The sequence below is a fragment of the Mandrillus leucophaeus genome, unplaced genomic scaffold (genome assembly GCF_000951045.1).
Source record: "Mandrillus leucophaeus isolate KB7577 unplaced genomic scaffold, Mleu.le_1.0 Scaffold60, whole genome shotgun sequence".
NCBI classification, from domain to species: domain Eukaryota; kingdom Metazoa; phylum Chordata; class Mammalia; order Primates; family Cercopithecidae; genus Mandrillus; species Mandrillus leucophaeus.
In genome coordinates, this window is record NW_012106475.1 from 2,195,387 (window position 1) to 2,214,305 (window position 18,919).

General features: G+C 39.2%; 1 protein-coding gene across 5 annotated transcripts in view; it reads right to left on the bottom strand.

Moving 5' to 3' along the window:
- Positions 1 to 702: 702 nt before the first annotated feature.
- Positions 703 to 18,919, bottom strand: part of CDKN3 (cyclin-dependent kinase inhibitor 3) — a 24,574-nt gene continuing 6,357 nt past the window's right edge. For 2 of the 5 annotated variants that reach the window (XM_011999703.1, XM_011999707.1), the window contains 5 exons: positions 12,335 to 12,379; positions 9,385 to 9,607; positions 5,134 to 5,165; positions 3,111 to 3,214; positions 871 to 1,099 (listed from right to left, as the gene is read on the bottom strand). In XM_011999703.1, the coding sequence (XP_011855093.1) occupies positions 1,013 to 1,099; positions 3,111 to 3,214; positions 5,134 to 5,165; positions 9,385 to 9,607; positions 12,335 to 12,379 (491 nt within the window). In that variant the 3' untranslated portion in view covers positions 871 to 1,012. Of the gene's footprint in view, positions 1,100 to 2,773; positions 2,867 to 3,110; positions 3,215 to 5,133; positions 5,166 to 9,384; positions 9,608 to 12,334; positions 12,380 to 18,919 lie in introns of all 5 variants that reach the window. The other 3 variants (XM_011999706.1, XM_011999704.1, XM_011999705.1) reach the window with 3 other exon arrangements.

Genomic DNA, 18,919 nt, shown 5'->3' on the forward strand with positions numbered 1-18,919 from the left:
ATAATTATTTAAAAATGAAATTTTGATGTGGTGAAACTTTGTCTTTTGTGGAAGTGCCTATGAGTCTGCAACCTGGTGGTCATTGCCAAATGGCCATGGGTTCACGCTTCTAATTACCAGTAGCCAAGAGAGCCATGTGACTACTGTAAGCCCTACTGAAACCACTGACTGACTGTTCAAACAGGTGTGTCTGTTTGACACATTGTGTGTGACCCTTGTCTACAGCCCAAATGACTGTTTTGGGTAACTCAAAGTTGAATTTAAAGATGAAAAAAGATGTTTAATAGTATAGGGGGAAGTGAAGGAGTGAGAGAGTTGGAAATTGTTAATCTGTAGCTAACTTCTTTATGAAATAAATGTGAAAGGATTAATCTCATTCCATATAGTTCCTAGGGTGGAAAAAAAGTGGAGTGGCCGTTTGAACCAGTGAATTCCTCATCTCTGAAAACGTTCCTGCAGATAGTGAATAAACAAACACTCTTGGGGCTGATCCAGTACTGGGAGGGGGCCACTGGAAGACTCACAGGATCCTTTTCAATGCTGTAGGTCTATGAAGTAAAAAGCAGAAGTTTTGGGAGGAATAGAGAGGGAGGGGGACATTATTTAAAAGTAAGTTTGGGCACTCATACCAGTTTTCTTACTTATTACTTTGTCATATGCTACCCAGTGGTTACAAACAGTAAAATGAAGTAAAAATGAAGTACTAAGTATTAAAAATAGGCAGTCAAATATTTTTCCATATGTACGTTTTCAGCATGACCTCCAGGTAAAGTATACCAGAACAACCAGTTCATTTCTAAAAGGAAAATTGCATACCAATTTTCCTATCCCAATTTTCCTGTTCCTATAAGAAATGAAAGACACAATGAGTTTTGTCAATAAAACTTTAGGAATATCTGCACATGTACATTTACATTCAAGTTGTTAACACTAGTGGTTTCATTTCAATGCAAATGATGCTAGAGAACTCTGACATTTCAGACACGGTCATATAAATGCTATTTGAAATTCTTTATCTTGATACAGATCTTGATTGTGAATCTCTTGATGATTGATGTGCAGCTAATTTGTCCCGAAACTCATGAAGATAATTGTATTGCTGAAAAAAGTAAAGATACATGGGAATACACTGTGGAAAACTAGTTATCAGTGTGGGCACAATACTAGCAGGTATCAGGAATAAAAAATACTTGCTAAGCATAATTCTATATCTTTTTGGGTAAGGAAGCATTTGTATGGTGGGGAAGTTTTATCTTTTAGTAAAGCCATATACTAGTGTGAAAAACTATTGTTCTACAAGTCTCTAAAAATCAGAAGGTGAAATGAAATGTAGATGGATATAAGTCTAAAATCCTTTCTCTCTTTACTTACAGGACCAAATAAGATTTTAAAAATACATAATGACATTATTTTTGCTAACGTTTTCCCCCCCTGGTAAGTAAGGGCAGAGCACTTTCTATAGCAAGTGACTGGTATATGTAAGAAAACCCATTTCTTAATTTATAGAAGCCCTAGTCTTCTGCTTTTTGTGATGACATAATCCACTAGGAATAATTTTCATAGACAATATTTTTTAAAAACAAACTATCACTAATCTTAGCAGATAAGCAAAATAAAAGCCTTAAATAATTTATTTGGGGTTTTAATAGCTTCCCAGAAGATATTCTTACTCTGCCAATCATCTCATTTCATACCCTTATTGAGAAGAGGAAACTGCATTGCTAACACCAGCAAGCCTGTTTGCCACAGAATGCTGAGGTGATAAACTGACAGTCTGTAGTAATGTGGGCTTAATTATCAGCAATGTTAAAGAGGTGAAAACATATGGATATTCATATATACATCTGGCCATGGCCATGTATTTTGTTTTCAAGAGAAGGGAGATGAACTTTTTGGATTTGAAGCATCATTTGATTTTTTTTTTTTTTTTGAGAAAGGGTCTTGCTTTGTCACCCAGTCTGGAGTGTAGTGGTGTGATCTCGGCTCACTGCAACCTCTGCCTCCCCGGTTCAAGCGATTCTTGTGCCTCAGGCTCCCAAGTAGCTGAGACTACAGACACACACAACCACCCCTGGCTAATTTTTGTATTTTTCCTAGGGACAAGGTTTTGTTATGTTGGCCAGGCTGGTCTCGAACTCCTGGCCTTAAATGATCCACCCAGCTCAGCCTCCCAAAGTGCTAGGATACAGGCATGAGCCACCGCCCCTGGCCGTATCATTTGGTTTTAACATAAGGGGAGTTCTCTGTTTCAGACCTGTACAGTGGAGTGGATCTTGTATAGATTGTCCCGTTAATGACCTTATTTAAGCCCTAAGAATCAGGTTCCTTGGTGCATTTATCAGTAATTATGATAATTCACTGTTAATGACACTGGATTAGAACTCTAACCCTGGGAAGATGGGCTGTCAAGTCTAGGGAGCTGCCTAACGGCCAGGATTCTTTGGTGCCCACTCCTCTGATGAGTGGATTCTAATGCTGAGAGGACACGCTTCCAAAAGGAAGGCACATTAGCTTTACAGAATGTAAGTGAAATCTGCAGAATCTTTTCAGTAACATGATTAATACAATATCCTTGGCATTGCTAGTGCAGTGTTTTGAAGTGTTAGGGGAATGTACATGTGGAAGATGTCCCCAGTTATCCACCGCAAAGGATAATTAGCACTGCTTTCCATTTTTTGTATTATAGTCATTTAGCTATCTTTATTAAATGTTTTGGTGATATAATAGGATCTTCCATAGATTTTTTTGGCCGAGAATCTACCCAAGAACCTACCAAGTTTACATTAATAATAACCATCTCATTGTTCTAGGTGAGAGGATCCATTCCCAAAACTGACTGGGGTAAAAACTGAGCAGTAGGTAGATCCTGGAAAAGTAAACCAAGAAGTTCAAATTTTCATTATCTTGTTTGAAATACTGTGTGCTTTTTAAGACTACCTGGATTAAATTTACATGTAAATTTTTAAAAACTAAAAGCATAAGCAAGTGGAGTGGCATTTGAATAATGAGTGCTTTGGATTTTCATTTCACTGCCCTTTTGGTTACATATGAATCTGTATGTGTAACAGCCACCCCAACCACAACCAAGCAAGCACCGCCCACCTCCTCACCTTGATGGTCTGTATTGCCCCGGATCCTCTTAGGTCTCGCAGGCTGTCTATGGCTTGCTCTGGTGATATTGTGTCAGACAGGTATAGTAGGAGACAAGCAGCTACTAATGGAACATGACAGAAAAATAATATGTTGCTAAATAGTGACAAGGTAGAGCATTTTATATTTAATAAGACTTCTATTGATACAGAAGACTGGTATAATTGTTCCAAATGAATTAAAAGACTGAGACTTTTAGTGTGTGTTTTTGACAGTTAAATTATGATCTTAAATGACCATATGGTTGAATTAAAGTTTAACACTGGCTTCATTCTTTCATCCATTTAAAGTGTTCATCCATTCAGTGATTTTAGTATATTCACAGACATGTGCAACCATCACCACAGTCAATTTTAAAGCATTTCATCACCTCAGAAAGAAGTGTACCCTTTTGCTATCATCCTCTATTCCCCATCAACCCCTGCCCTAGGCAACCACTAGTCTACTTTGTAGATCTGCCCCTATTCTGAGCAATCACATAAAGGGAAACATACAACATTTTTTTGTGTGTGTCTGACTTCTCTTAGCATAATGTGTTCAGGGTTCATACATATTGTAGCTTATGTCTGTATTTAATTCCTTTTTATGATCAAATAATATTCCATTGTATGGATATGCCACATTGTTTTTATCCATTTGTCAACTGATGGACATTTTAGGCTGTTTCCATTTTTTGGCTATTATGATTAATGCTGCTATAAACATTTGTATACAAGTTTGTGAGTATATACTTTGGAGTGAAATTGCTGGGTCATATGTTAATGTTTACCTGTTTGAGGAACTACTGCCAGACTATTTTCCAAAGCAGCTGGACCATTTTACATTCCCACCAACAGCGTATGAGGGTTCGAATTTCTCTACATCCTTGCCAATACTTGCTATTTTTCATGTCTTTTATAATACCCTTCCTAATGGGTGTCCAGTGGTATCCACTGTAGTTCTGATTTGCATTTCCTGATGATTAATGATGCTGAGCATCTTTTCATGTGCTTATTGACTATATGTGTGTCTTGCCTGAAAAAAGGTTTATTCGGATACTTTGCCCATTTTTCAATTATGTTGTTTGTTTATTATTGTTGTTATTATTTTTTTTTGAGAGACAGAGGATCTCACTTTGTCATCTAGGCTGGAGTGCAGTGGCGTAAACTTGGTTCACTGGTGCCTTGACCTCCTGGGCCCAAGCAGTCCTCCAGCCTCAGCCCCACAGGAGCTGGGACTACAGGCATGCACCACTATGCCTGGCTAATTTTTGTATTTCTTGTAGAGATGGGGTTTCACCATGTTGCCCATGCTGTTCTCAAACTCCTGAACTCAGGTGATCTGTCTGCCTTGGCCTCCCAAAGTGCAGAGATTACAGGCATAAGCCACGACGCCCGGCCTATCTTTTTATTACTGAGTTGTAAGAGTTCTTTTTATATTCTGGATATAAATCCCTTATTAAATATATAGATTGTAAATATATTTTTCCCATTCTATGGGTTGTCTTGTCATTTTGATAGTATTTTTTGAAACACAAAAGCTTTCAATTTTAATGTCATCCAACACTAAAAAAAAATAACTAACTACTCCAGTGTGGCATTTCATGAACTCTTTTTGTTTTTCCTAGTACATTAAAAAAATTTTTTAAATTAACATATAGTAACCTCAGTATTTGTAAATAGTTACCCATGGAAACTATTTGGAAGTTACTGTATTATAACACCTACACAGGAAGAACATCAAAAAATGTTAAAAAATAAGAATGCAGGTGTTAAGACTTGTAAATGATGTTTTGCCAGAATCCTCCAGAACAATGCTGAAACTACCTCCCACTCCCAGCCAAGCTTTCCAGGGAACACCATGGTTAGGGCCGTCAGTCATCCTTTGAGTCTTAGCAAACTTACATTGTGGTTGGTTCCATTTTAATACAAAATGAGCATATGGTCTGGAAAGAGAAGTTTGTCTATTTGGAGGTTAAAAAAATAATAGAAATATATTTCTTACCAAGACAAGATCTCCCAAGTCCTCCATAGCAGCTGAAAGGGAAATATAGTTTTGAAGTTTGTACATTTCATTCCATCCCTAGTTACAACTAAAGACTTGCTCTTTCTGCCTTCTATTTACAACTCTAATGCCTAGCACAGTGTCTTGCACAGGAAGATTAATAAATATTTTTGATGTAATCAACTGAGAGCAAGGTGTGCTTCTTTCTTTGTTGGGAGGAATTCTGAATACCTCTAAACATCAAGATAGGCAGAGTCTTTTTATTGACCTCTTTAGGCTCCAAGATCCACATCTGAGAAATGGAGAATGTTACCAATAGATAGAAATCAGACGTTTTACCAACTGTCATTTTGATTATTCCTCTGTCTAAACAAAACCTGAGTGGTTACCGGACAAATGCCATGTAGATAATAACTGTTCATGTATCTAAAGGAGTTCAGAGGTAGGGTATCACTGAAGTCTGGAGCATGGGCTCTGGAGCACCACTGCCTGGGCTTGAGTCCTGGCTCTGCCACTTACTACATGTGTAAAGCTAAGCAAGTTATTTAATCTCTCTAGGACTCAGCCTTTTCACCTGTAAAATGATGATAGCAATAGTATGTACATCGGAGTGAGGATTAAATGAGGCTCACAAATGAGTGAGCATTTGCCAAGGACTTAGAACACAGCTTTGCGCAGAGTAAGAAGTAAATGAACGTTAGCTGCTGTTATCTAGCACTGTGAAGAAATTAGCAGTTTTGTATAACTAGATTTTCCAGAAAAATGGAGATTAACCCTCAGTAGCAAAACTATTCATTTAAATCATTTTCAAAGATCCTAAAAAATGTATTACATGCTTCCTAATGTACTTAGAGGGTATACTGAACCTAAATTAGTGTGGATGACTTATCATTAAGGACATCAATTACTGTATTGTATTGTATTGTATTGTATTAAATATTGTATTGTATTGTAGGTAAAGCTGTAGATAAATATCTTGCTTTAGGATGTGAAATAGAGGACCAAATAGGTACTGACCCCTAGCCTTACTCGTGAACTTGCTTTCTACAAAGTGTTCCAGACATAGGCCTGTTTCAGAGATCTGGATCTACCATATAAAGGTAGAGGCTGGGCATAATGGCTCAGGCCTATAATCCCAGCACTTTGGGAGGCCAAGGTGGGAGGACTGCTTGAGTCCAGTAGTTCAAGACCAGCTTTGGCAACAAAGCGAGACCCTGTCTCTATTAAAAAAAAAAAAAAAAGGCCTGGCATGGTGGCACACACCTGTAGTCCTAGCTACTCGGGAGCCTGAGGTGGGAGGATCGCTTGAGCCTGGGAGTTCAAGGCTACAGTGAGCTATGACAGTGCCACTGCACTCCAGCCTGAGTGACAGAGAGAGACAACTGTCTTATTTAAAAAAAAAAAAATTGAGATAGAACACTTCAGTGTCTTTTTGCAAGATTAATACTATTTTATACCTTTTGCTATTTTCATCTTTTTTCTTCTATTTGATGAACTCCTACTTATCTTTTAAAACCTCAAATTTCATTTCCTAAAATGCCTTTGTGCTCCTACAGAAAGGATCATTCTCCTGTGTGCCGCCTCTTGTCTTACTGCACTTCAGTGGTAGTGTTGTCAGTTACAGGTTCCTCGAAGGTGGGGACTGTGCCTCCTTTGGTAGTCTCAGCGTGTGGTACGTGGTAGGTGTTACTGGTTGAATTATGTCCCCCTAAAAGACATGCTGAAGTCCTTATCCTGTACCTATGAGTGGGACTTTATTCAGAATTAGAATCTTTGCAGGTATATTCAAATTAAGAGAAATTAGAGTGGGCCCTCATCCTAGATGACTAGTGTCCCTACAAGAGGACAACACCATGCAAAGACAGACACACAAGGAATCATGTGACAACAGAGGCAGACTGGAGGGATTCGGCTGCAAGCCAAGGCCTGCCACGGATTGACAGCCACCACCAGAAGCTAGGAAGAGGCATGGAAGGACTCTCAGTCTCAGGGGGCACGGCTCTGCTCTCATCTTAATTTTGGACTTACATCCTCTAGAAATGGGAAAAAAGAAATTTCTGTTGTTTTCAGCTACCCGGTTTGTGGTACTTTGTTACAATAGCCCCAGGAAACTACAAAATACAGTAGGAAAGCAGTGTTGTTCACCGATTTATAAAGGGCTGCAAATGTCCAGGCAGAACCAGTGAGATGACACTGGTAGACAACAGGACAGTGAAAAAGGTTTACCAGACCCTGTTGCTGAAGGATAAGCACTATAGCTGTCTAGAAGTGTGGGTCCTCAAAGATGGCAGAATGGATAGGAAATAAACTAGTCACTATGGGACACCTTTGAAAGCTCTAGGATGATGAAAAATTCCAGTTGTCAGATGCTTTATTTTATGGGAGACTGAAACATTCAGCATATGCAAAGTCACCCATCTACTGTCTATCCTGTTTGTAGTCTGCACAAACATCAGAGCATTTGGGTTGCCAGAACCAGCTAGAGTAGAATTTGTTAAGCTTCACTTTGCTAAACAGAGCTAGTTTGATTTCTGGAAACTTTTCAGTAAAGGCAGCTTTCAAAAATTTATTTGAAAAAAAAAAAAAAAATCTCAAAATGGTTTGAAAAATAGGGCCATATATTGGAAAATATTTTTCCCCAGCTACATTTAACTATCTAATGCTACTTTACGTATATGTATCAGCACCTTTCACATCAACAACTGGATCTATTTGAAATTTAGCTTTTATAATTAGTACTGGATAAGTGACTATGCTTTTCCATAGAGGAAGATGGGAAACAATAGGATGTAGAATGGCTTCTAGTTCTTTACTGCATATTCTGCAAACTGTATTTCTCTGTATGTCAGAGTTCAGTTTGGCCACAAACAGGTGTGTGTCTCCAAAGACCCTCATACTAGTTGGTTTGCCTTCAGAACTGGCGCTGTTGGCACAAGGCCCCTGGGCTACAGGTTTAAGGGGAGACGTTAGCTGGGCTTGTCCTATCACTAGGTGCCCTGAGAACCTCATGGCTATTTGATGTAATTTCTATACTTCTAGCTCAAAGCAATGCCCTTAAGGACCTTAGGGCTTTTGAGGTTGTAAACTATTTAATACCCTACCTTATTCCAGAAAGGATTAAGCAAGTTATTAGACTATGAAACGTACATTATGCATAGCAACAGCCAGTTTCCTCCCCATGGCTGGCTCTCTGTTGCTTTGTGTGTTTCACTTCTGGCAGAGCATTTCTTGTTTATTACCCACATCGCCCCTTTGAATCTTTGCCATGCTAGTATCTACTGCCCACTGCCACTCTCTCTGGCCTTCCTCCAAGCTGCTTTTCTTTCTTCCTTATTTTGTCCCCTTTCCTTAACCTATTTTGTTTTAAACTTTCACACCAGCGGCTTGTGTTTTTATAGCCACTGACACACAATGACAGGCCGTCTTTCAATCTGTTAGCAGAGTCATATCATCAAATGTAATTTTCAAGTCATATTTTTAGGACTGCTTGTTGCTTACAGATAACTTTTTTGGTAGCTAATTTTGAAAAAATCGACTTTATTCTTTTTTTTTTTTTTTTTTTTAGATGGGTTCTCCCTGTCACCCAGGCTGGAGTGCAGTACTGTCATCTTGGCTCACTGCAACCTCTGTCTCCCAGGCTCAAGCAGTGCCCCCACCTCAGCCTCCTGAGTAGCTGGGACTACAGGCACGTACCACCATGCCTGGCATGTTCTTTTGTATATTTTTTGCAGAGATGGGGTTTTGCCATGTTGCCCAGGCTGGTCTCGAACTCCTAAGCTCAAGCGATCCACCACAATAGCTTCCCAAAATGCCGGGATTACAGACGCGAGCCACTGCACCTGGCCAAAAAGTTGATTTGCTTGCTGTTGAAAGCAACTAAGCAATTGAAAAGCTAGTAAGTGAGGTGGTGATGGTGAGGAGGGGAAAGGAGGGTCCCAAAATTGCCACTAAAGGTCTAAGACTAAAGGAAAGAAATAAAAACAAAGCTTGTAACCTTGTTCTAATAATTTCTAAATCTACTCATTTATTGTCCCTACTCTTGAAAAGTAATAACAGCACATATTTGACTACTTACCCTGTACCAGACATTGTGCCAGTGCTTTTCTAGTGCATTATTACCTTTTAATCCTTACAATGAACTAGGAAGTAGGTAATAACTGAATAGTTATTACTATTAACTGAATAATGATTCCAGAAATCATTTTGACTGTGACATTTCTCCCGTAGTGTATGGAGAAAAGGAGAACGTACTGTATTAAGGTTTTCCGGTAATTTTTAAGGCAGATTGTAAGCTCTTCCATTATTTCACAGCAGCTGGCTATGTCAGGAGTCCCTCCATCTGCGATTGGATGATGATGGGTGATAATTCCACATTGCTGGTAGAGATCCAGAAGGTTTGGGACTCTATATTTTGACAGTTCCCCTCTGGTGCAGAAAACAAATATGTCTTGTATACCACAGCTCTTTAGTTCTTCTGCCAATAGACCAGGATACACAGACACACACACATAGAAAACACCGCACATTTAAATACCATCAAGAGGGAGAATATGAAGTTAAGTTTCTTAAGCCAAACTAATACCAAATGACAATCTATAAATCTGAAGTGCCTATTGATATGTCTGAATCAAAAGATGACTAGAATTAAACCTCATTTTACAAGTCAAAATGCCTTTTACTGAATTGCAAAATAAGTCAATTGCTGTTCTTGCAAAAAATTTTTTTTTGCAATAAATACTGCTTTAAAATAACTCTTTTTTTCTTTTTTGTTTTTTTGAGACAGAGTCTCGCTCTGTCACCAGGCTAGAGTGCAATGGCACGATCTTGGATCACTGCAACCTCTGCCTCCCAGGTTCAAGTGATTCTCCTGCCTCAGCCTCCCAAGTAGCTGGGATTACAGGCATGTGGCACCACATCTGGCTAATTTTGTATTTTTAGTAGAGATGGGGTTTCACCATGTTAGTCAGGCTGGTCTTGAACTCCCGACCTCAGGTGATCCGCCCACCGCAGCCTCCCAAAGTGCTGGGATTACAAGCATGAGCCACCACGCCCGGCATAAAATAACTCTTAAAACACTTAAAATTGAGTAGCAAAAATGGTTGATTTTGTGAGAAAAAGAAAAAAAGTGCTATCAATTAAGGAATGATAGATCTATGTTCAATTAAGGAATGATAGATCTATGTTCAATTAAGGAATGATAGTACTTTTTTTCTTTTTCTCACAAAATCAACCATGTCTGTTATTTAATCACTTAGCTGTTTGCTTGACTCTGAGTATTGTATATAAAATCTCCAGCACGGCCATGGTGTCAGAGTGCTAGTATTCTCCCTTGTATCTGCACTGGAACACATCCTTGAGTATTTAATTTTATAGACTAGGTCGCCAGAAAATAAAACATTACCTGTATTAAACTTATATGACCTAGCTCTTTTCATTATAATGATATGAACACTATAGGCATTCTATACACTGGGACTTCTTTATGGCAATATTAACTAAAGAGGATTTGGTTTAAAATAAGTAACTCTGGCTGATCTAAGTGCCCCCAACTCCAGCCCTCTCCCTGCCCCTTAAATCCAAGGACATTTAGCTATTTAAGTACAAAGCACCTTCTCATGAACTAATCCCTGAGATGTATAGTACTGTACATCTATTTGCCTCTTGTACACATTTGGTAATTTTTATTATCCAGTGATTTTCCAGCTTTCTGAGAAAGGTCTAGGAAGGTATCTCAGGAACTGCTGCGGGGAGATTCTAGGTCTCCAATCAAACAAATTGACCTGTTTTATGTAATGGGTTCCATTCAAGATTTCATTGCAGAAAAAAAAAAGTTTTTAGAAAAAAAATTGGGAACTGGTTTTATAGAAAATGCTAAATGAATATGACATTCCAAAATGTACAAGACAGACTTTGAACCAATGATTTAAATTACATATATTTTGCTTATGACCTAAATGTTCTCCAAATGGAAATTTCCTAGCATGGCTGGGTGTGTCTAAAGCAGAAAATTTTTATAAATGCTACAAGGGTCAACTATCTATTAGCGTCTTTAAGTCTTTTTTTGGTAGGTAAGGAATACTTTTTTTTTTTTTTTTTTTGAGGCAGGGTCTTGCTCTGCCACCAGGTTGGAGTGCAGTAATGTAATCTCAGCCCACTGCACTCCAGCCTGGGTGACAGAGCAAGACCTTGTCATCTTGGCACCATCTCAGCTCATTGCGGCTTTGACATCCCGGGCTCAAGTGATCCTCCCACCTTGGCCTCCCAAGTTGCTGGGACTACAGGCACGTGCCATCATGCCCAGTTAATTTTTGTATTTTTTGCATAGACAGGGTTTTGCCTTGTTGCCCAGGCTGTCCTCGAACTCCTGAGTTCAAGCGATCTACCTGCCTCAGCCTACCAAAGTGCTGGGATTACAGGTGTGGAACCAATGCACCTGGCCAGGAATAAATTTTTAAAAGTACATTAGCAAACTGATGTTCCAGAATAACCAGGAAAAGGTTTTAAGATTCAAAAAATCTATACTGGTCAGAATCAAGCAATATATACATTTTAATTTGCCATACTATAAGGACATTGGTAGGACTAGTAGGTTTGAGACATTCCAGGCCAATCAGAATAAAATCTTTTGAAAATTCACATTTGTTAGTATCATGCAATATGTAAATTCCAAATTGGGGAAGATTATGAGGATTATTAGACTGTGGCTATAATGGTATGAACATCTTTGATCATGCAACAACCAGTTCCCATTCTGTCTTTTCCATCTAGATGCTGGCTCTCAAAATTTTCCATACAGGATTCACAATTTCACTGCTAACTTGGAGTTCCCAGCTCATGCTTAATTTCTACTACCACAGTCAAGTCTGCAAGGAACAGTAAAGACCTGGGAAGAGCAATATGTCAGTTTTCTATTTACATACTTTTTTTCCTGCCAACTTCTACATTCTAACCTCAAATGTAGTTTATATGTATAATACAACTACAACAATCAGTGAAAAGCAACTCCATGGTTAGGTAAATGATGGTCTTCACAAATACCTCTTTACATATCAGAATAAGTCTATAGTTTGAAACTTCACAAAATACTGAAAATTTATTGTTGTATTGAAAATAAACTATGATTTGTTCTTTTTGAGAGAGAGATTTTCAGTGCTATTTATTTAAAAAACCCATTAGTGTGGTTGTGTGATATTATACCTACCTGTATCTTTTTGGACATTTCTTCTAACATCTTTAAATTTACAACCTATAAGTAATAATAAAGCAAGTAAAAAAGTCAGTTTTTGGTCATATGTAACAGGTATGTTTAAATACTTATATAGCTACTTTATAAAGTCATTTCACAAAATCATTTATATGTTTCAATTATATTTTGAATATGAATTTCAATTTCTGATATTTCTAGGAATATAATCAAAGGGATTCATCCTAATCAAGGATTCTGTATTCTATGTTTCTTCTGTAACAAGTACCTGGTTGTAGTCCTCAGCCTTATTTGTACCCCAGGCTATAAGCTTTATTAAGATTGGCAAAGCACAACTGTGGGGCTATGACTATAGATCTGGAAGGGGTGAAAGGTAGATCTGTGTTCCTTTAACTATAGTCCACCATGAGGGCTTCGCAAAGTGTGTTCCCCAGTGCTGACGGTCTGTGAAATTTACTTATTACCCAGTACAGAGAATGATATGTTAGTTGACCAAATACTTGTTCTAAGTATATTGTTGGCACAGATATGGTGAAAAGGGAACACTTTTACACTGCTGGTGGGAATGTAAATTAGTACAACCATTATGGAAAACAGTGTGGAGATGCCTTAAAGAACTAAAAGTAGATCTACCATTTGACCAACAATCCTACTAGTAGGTATATACCCAGAGGAAAAGAAGTCATTATATGAAAAAGATACCTGCACACACATGTTTATAGCAACATAATTTGCAATTGCAAACATGTAAAACTAGCGCAAATGCCCATCAATCAATGAATGGATAAAGAAAATATGGGATTCCTGGGCAAGATGGCTGAATAGGAACAGCTCTGGTCTGCAGCTCCCAGTGAGACCAATGCAGAAAGAAGATGGGTGATTTCTGCATTTCCAACTGAGTGGTACCTGGAATGCCAGCGATACAGAACCATTCACTCCCCTGGAAAGAGGGCTGAAGCCAGGGACCCGAGTGGTCTTGCTCAGTGGATCCCATCCCCAACGGAGCCCAACAAGCTAAGATCCACTGGCTTGAAATTCTCGCTGTCAGCACAGCAGTCTGAAGTCAACCTGGGATGCTCAAGCTTGGTGGGGAGAGGGGTGTCCACCATTATTGAGGCTTGAGTAGGTGGTTTTCCCCTCACAGTGTAAACAAAGCCAGCTGGAAGTTCGAACTGGGTGCAGAACCCACCACAGTGCAGAAAAGCTGCTGTAGCCAGACTGCCTCTCTAGATTCCTCCACTCTGGGCAGGGCATCTCTGAAAGAAAGGCAGCAGCCCCAGTCAGGAGCTTATAGATAAACTCCCATCTCCCTAGGAGAGAGCAGTTGGGGAAAGGGATGGCTGTGGACACAGCTTCAGCAGACTTAAACATTCCTGCCTTGCTGGCTCCAAAGAGAGCAACAGATCTCCCAGCACAGTGCTCAAGCTTTGTTAAGGGACAGACTGCCTCCTCAAGTGGGCCCCTGAACCCCATGCCTCCTAACGGGGAGACACCTCCCAGCAGGGGTCGACAGACACCTCGTACAGGAGAACAGGAGAGCTCCAGCTGGCATCTGGCAGGTGCCCCTCTGGGATGAAACTTCCAGAGGAAGGAGCAGGCAGCAATCTTTGCTGTTCTGCAGCCTCCACTGGTGATACCCACGCAAACAGGGTCTAGAGTGGATCTCCAGCAAATTCCAGCAGACCTGCAGCAGAGGGGCCTGACTAACAAACAGAAAGCAATAGCATCAATATCAACAAAAAGGACGCCCACACGCCCACACAGAAACCCCATCCAAAAGTCACCAACATCAAAGACCAAAGGTAGATAAATCCACAAAGATGAGGAAAACCCAGTGCAAAAAGGCTGAAAATTCCAAAAACCAGAACGCCTCTTCTCCGCCAAAGGATCACAACTCCTCGCCAGCAAGGGAACAAAACTAGACAGAGAATGAGTTTGACGAATTGACAGAAGTAGGCTTCAGAAGCTGGGTAATAACAAACTCCTCCAAGCTAAAGGAGCATGTTCTAACCCAATGCAAGGAAGTTAAGAACCTTGATAAAAGGTTAGAGGAACTGCTAACTAGAATAACCAGTTTAGAGAAGAACATAAACGACCTGATGGAGCTGAAAAACACAGCACGAGAACTTCGTGACGCATACACAAGCATCAATAGCAGAATCGATCAAGTGGAAGAAAGGATATCAAATACTGGAGATCAACTTAATGAAATAAAGTGTGAAGACAAGATTAGAGAGAAAAGAATTAAAAGGAATGAACAAGGCCTCCAAAAATATGAGACTATGTGAAACAACCAAACCTATGTTTGATTGGTGTACCTGAAAGTGACGGGAAGAATGGAATCAAGTTGGAAAACACACTTCAGGATATTATCCAGGAGAGCTTCCCCAACCTAGAAAGACAGGCTGACATTCAAATTCAGGAAATATGGAGAACCACAAAGATACTCCACGAGAAGAGCAACCCCAATGCACATAATCATCAGATTCACCAAGGTTGAAATGAAGGAAAAAATGTTAGGGGCAGCCAGAGAGAAAGATCTGGTTACCCACAAAGGGAAGCCCATCAGACTAACAGTGGCTCTCTCTGCAGAAACCCTACAAACCAGAATAGAGCGGGGGCCAATATTCAACATTCTTAAAGAAACTAATTTTCAACCCAGAAACTTAGTCAAACTAAGTTTCCTAAGTGAAGGAGAAATAAAATCCTGTACAGACAAGCAAATGCTGATGGATTTTGTCTCTACCAGGCCTGTCTTACAAGAGCTCCTGAAGGAAGCACTAAACCTGGAAAGGAACAACTGGTATGAGCCACTGCAAAAACATACCAAATTGTAAAGACCATCGACGCTATGAAGAAACTGCATCAACTAATGGGCAAAATAACCAGCTAGCACCATAATGACAGGATCAAATTCACACATAACAATATTGACCTTAAATGTAAATGGGCTAAATGCCCCAATTAAAATACACAGATTGGCAAATTGGATAAAGAGTCAAGACCCATTGGTGTGCTATATTCAGGAGACCCATCTCACATGCAAACACATAGGCTCAAAATAAAGGGATGGAGAAATATTTACCAAACAATGGAAAGCAAAAAAAAGCAAGGATTGCAATCCTAGTCTCTGATAAAACAGACTTTAAACCAACAAAGATAAAAAAAGACAAAGAAGGGGATTATGTAATGGTAAAGGGATCAATGCAAAAAAGAGCTAACTATCCTAAATACATACACACCCAATATAAGAGCACCCAGATTCATAAAGCAAGTTCTTAGAGACCTACAAAGAGACTTAGACTCCCATACAATAATAGTGGGAGACTTTAACACCCCACTGTCAATATTAGGCAGATCAATGAGACAGAAAATTAGCAACCATATCCAGGACTTGAACTCAGCCCTGGACCAAGCAGAACTAATTAACATCTACAGAACTCTCCACTCCAAATCATCAGAATATACATTCTTCTCAGCACCACATCGCACTTATTCTAAAATTGACCACATAATTGGAAGTAAAACTCTACTCAGCAAATGCAAAAGAACAGAAATCATAACAAACAGTCCCTCAGACCACAGTGAAATCAAATTAGAATTCAGGATTAAGAAACTCACTCAAAACCGCACAACTACATGGAAACTGAACAACCTGTTCCTGAATGACTACTGGGTAAATTAAGGCAGAAAAAAAAGAAGTTATTTGAAACCAATGAGAACAGAGACACAATGTACCAGAATCTCTGGGCCACAGCTAAAGCAGTGTTTAGAGGGAAATTTATAGCACTAAATGCCCACATGAGAAAGCAGGAAAGATCTAAAATCGACACCCTAACATCACAATTGAAAGAACTAGAGAAGAAAGAGCAAACAAATTCAAAAGCTAGCAGAGGACAAGAAATAACTAAGATCAGGCTGGGCGTGGTGGCTCACGTCTGTAATCCCAGCATTTTGGAAGGCCAAGGCGGGTGGATCACAAGGTCAGGAGATCAAGACCATCCTGGCTAACACGGTGAAACCCCGTCTCTACTAAAAATACAAAAAAATTAGCCAGTGTGGTGGTGGGTGCCTGTAGTCCCAGCTACTAGGGAGGCTGAAGCAGGAGAATGGCATAAACCCGGGAGGCGGAGCTTGCAGTGAGCCGAGATCGTGCCATTGCACTCCAGCCTGGGCGACAGAGCAAGACTCTGCCTCAAGAAAAACAAAAAAAAAAAAAAAAAAGAAAGGAAATAACTAAGATCAGAGCAGAACTGAAGGAGATAGAGACATAAAAAACCCTTCAAAAAAATCAATGAATCCAGGAGCTGGTTTTTTTGAAAAGATTAACAAAATAGATAGACCACTAACCAGACTAATAAAGAAGAAAAGAGAGAAGAATCAAATAGACACAATAAAAAACGATAAAGGGGATATCACCACTGATCCCACAGAAATACAAACTACCATCAGAGAATACTATAACCACCTCTATGCAAAAAAAAACTAGAAATCCAGAAGAAATGGATAAATTCCTGGACAGATACACCCTCCCAAGACTAAACCAGGAAGAAGTCGAATCCGTGAATAGACCAATAACAAGTTCTGAAATTGAGGCAGTAATTAATAGCCTACCAACCAAGAAAAGCCCAGGACCAGACAGATTCACAGCTGAATTCTACCAGAGGTACAAAGAGGAGCTGGTACCATTCCTTCTGAAACTATTCCAAACAATAGAAAAAGAGGGAATCCTCCCCAACTCATTTTATGAGGCCAGCCATCATCCTGATACCAAAGCCTGGCAGAGACACAACAAAAAGGAAAATTTCAGGTCAATATCCTTGATGAACATTGATGCGAAAATCCTCAATAAAATACTGGAAAACCGAAGCCAGCAGCACATTAAAAAGCTTATCCACCACGATCAAGTCGACTTCATCCCTGGGATACAAGGTTGGTTCAACATAATGCAAATCATTAAATGTAATCCATCATATAAACAGAACCAGTGACAAAACCCACATGATTATGTCAGTAGATCCAGAAAAGGCCTTTGATAAAATTCAACACCTCTTCTTGCTAAAAACACTCAATAAACTAGGTATTGATGGAACATATCTGAAAATAATAACAGCTATTTATGACAAACCCACAGCCAATATCATACTGAATGGGCAAAAGCTGGAAGCATTCCCTTTGAAAATGGGCACAAGACAAGAATGCCCTCTCTCACCACTCCTATTCAACATAGTATTGGAAGTTCTTGCCAGGGGAATCAGGCAAGAGAAAAAAATAAAGAGTATTCAAATAGGAAGAGAGGAAGTCAAATTGTCTCTTTTTACAGATGACATGATTGTGTGTTTAGGAAACCCCACTGTCTCAGCCCAATATCCCCTTAAGCTGATTAGCAACTTCAGCAAAGTTTCAGGATACAAAATCAATGTGCAAAAATCACAAGCATTCCTATACACCAATAACAGACAAACAGAGAGCCAAATCATGAGTGAACTCCCATTCACAATTGCTACAAAGAGAATAAAATACCTAGGAGTACAACTTACCAGGTATGTGAAGGACTTCTTTAAGGAGAGCTACAAACCATTGCTCAAGGAAATGACAGAGGACACAAACAAATCGAAAAACATTCCATGCTCATGGATAGGAAGAATCAATATTGTGAAAATGGCCATACTGCCCAAAGTAATTTATAGATTCAGTGCTATCCCCATCAAGCTACCATTGACTTTCTTCACAGAATTAGAAAAAACTACTTTAAATTTCATATGAAACAAAAAGAGAGCCCATATAGTCAAGACGATCCTAAGCAAAAAGAACAAAGCTGGAGGCATCACGCTACCTGACTTCAAACTATACTACAAGGTTATAGTAACAAATGCAGCATGGTATACATACCAAAACAGATATATAGACCAATGAAACAGAGGCCTCAGAAATAACACCATACATCTACAACCATCTGATCTTTGACAAACCTAACAAAAACAAGCAATTATGAAAGGATTCCCTATTTAATAAATGGTGTTGGGAAAACTGGCTAGCCATATGTAGAAAACTGAAACTGGACCCCTTCCTTACACCTTATACACAAATTAACTTAGGATGGATTAAAGACTTACACCTAAGACCTAAAACTGTAAAAACCGTAGAAGAAAACCTAGGCAATACCATTCAGCACATAGGCATGGGCAAAGACTTCATGACTAAAACACCAAAAGCAATTGCAACAAAAGCCAAAATTGACAAATGGGATTTAATTAAACGAAAGAGCTTCTGCACAGCAAAAGAAACTATCATCAGAGTGAATAGGCAACCTACAGAATGGGAGAAAATTTTTGCCATCTATCCATCTGACAAAGGTCTAATATCCAGAATCTACAAGGAACTTAAACAAATTTACAAGAAAAAAACAAAGACCCCCATCAAAAAGTGGCGTTGTAAAGTATAATAAAAAAAGAAAATGTGAGATACACACCCCACACACACCCACCATGGAATACTACTCAGCCATGAAAAGGAACAAAATGGCATTCACAGCAACCTGGGTGGAACTGGAGACTATTACTCTTTTTTTTTTTTTTTTTT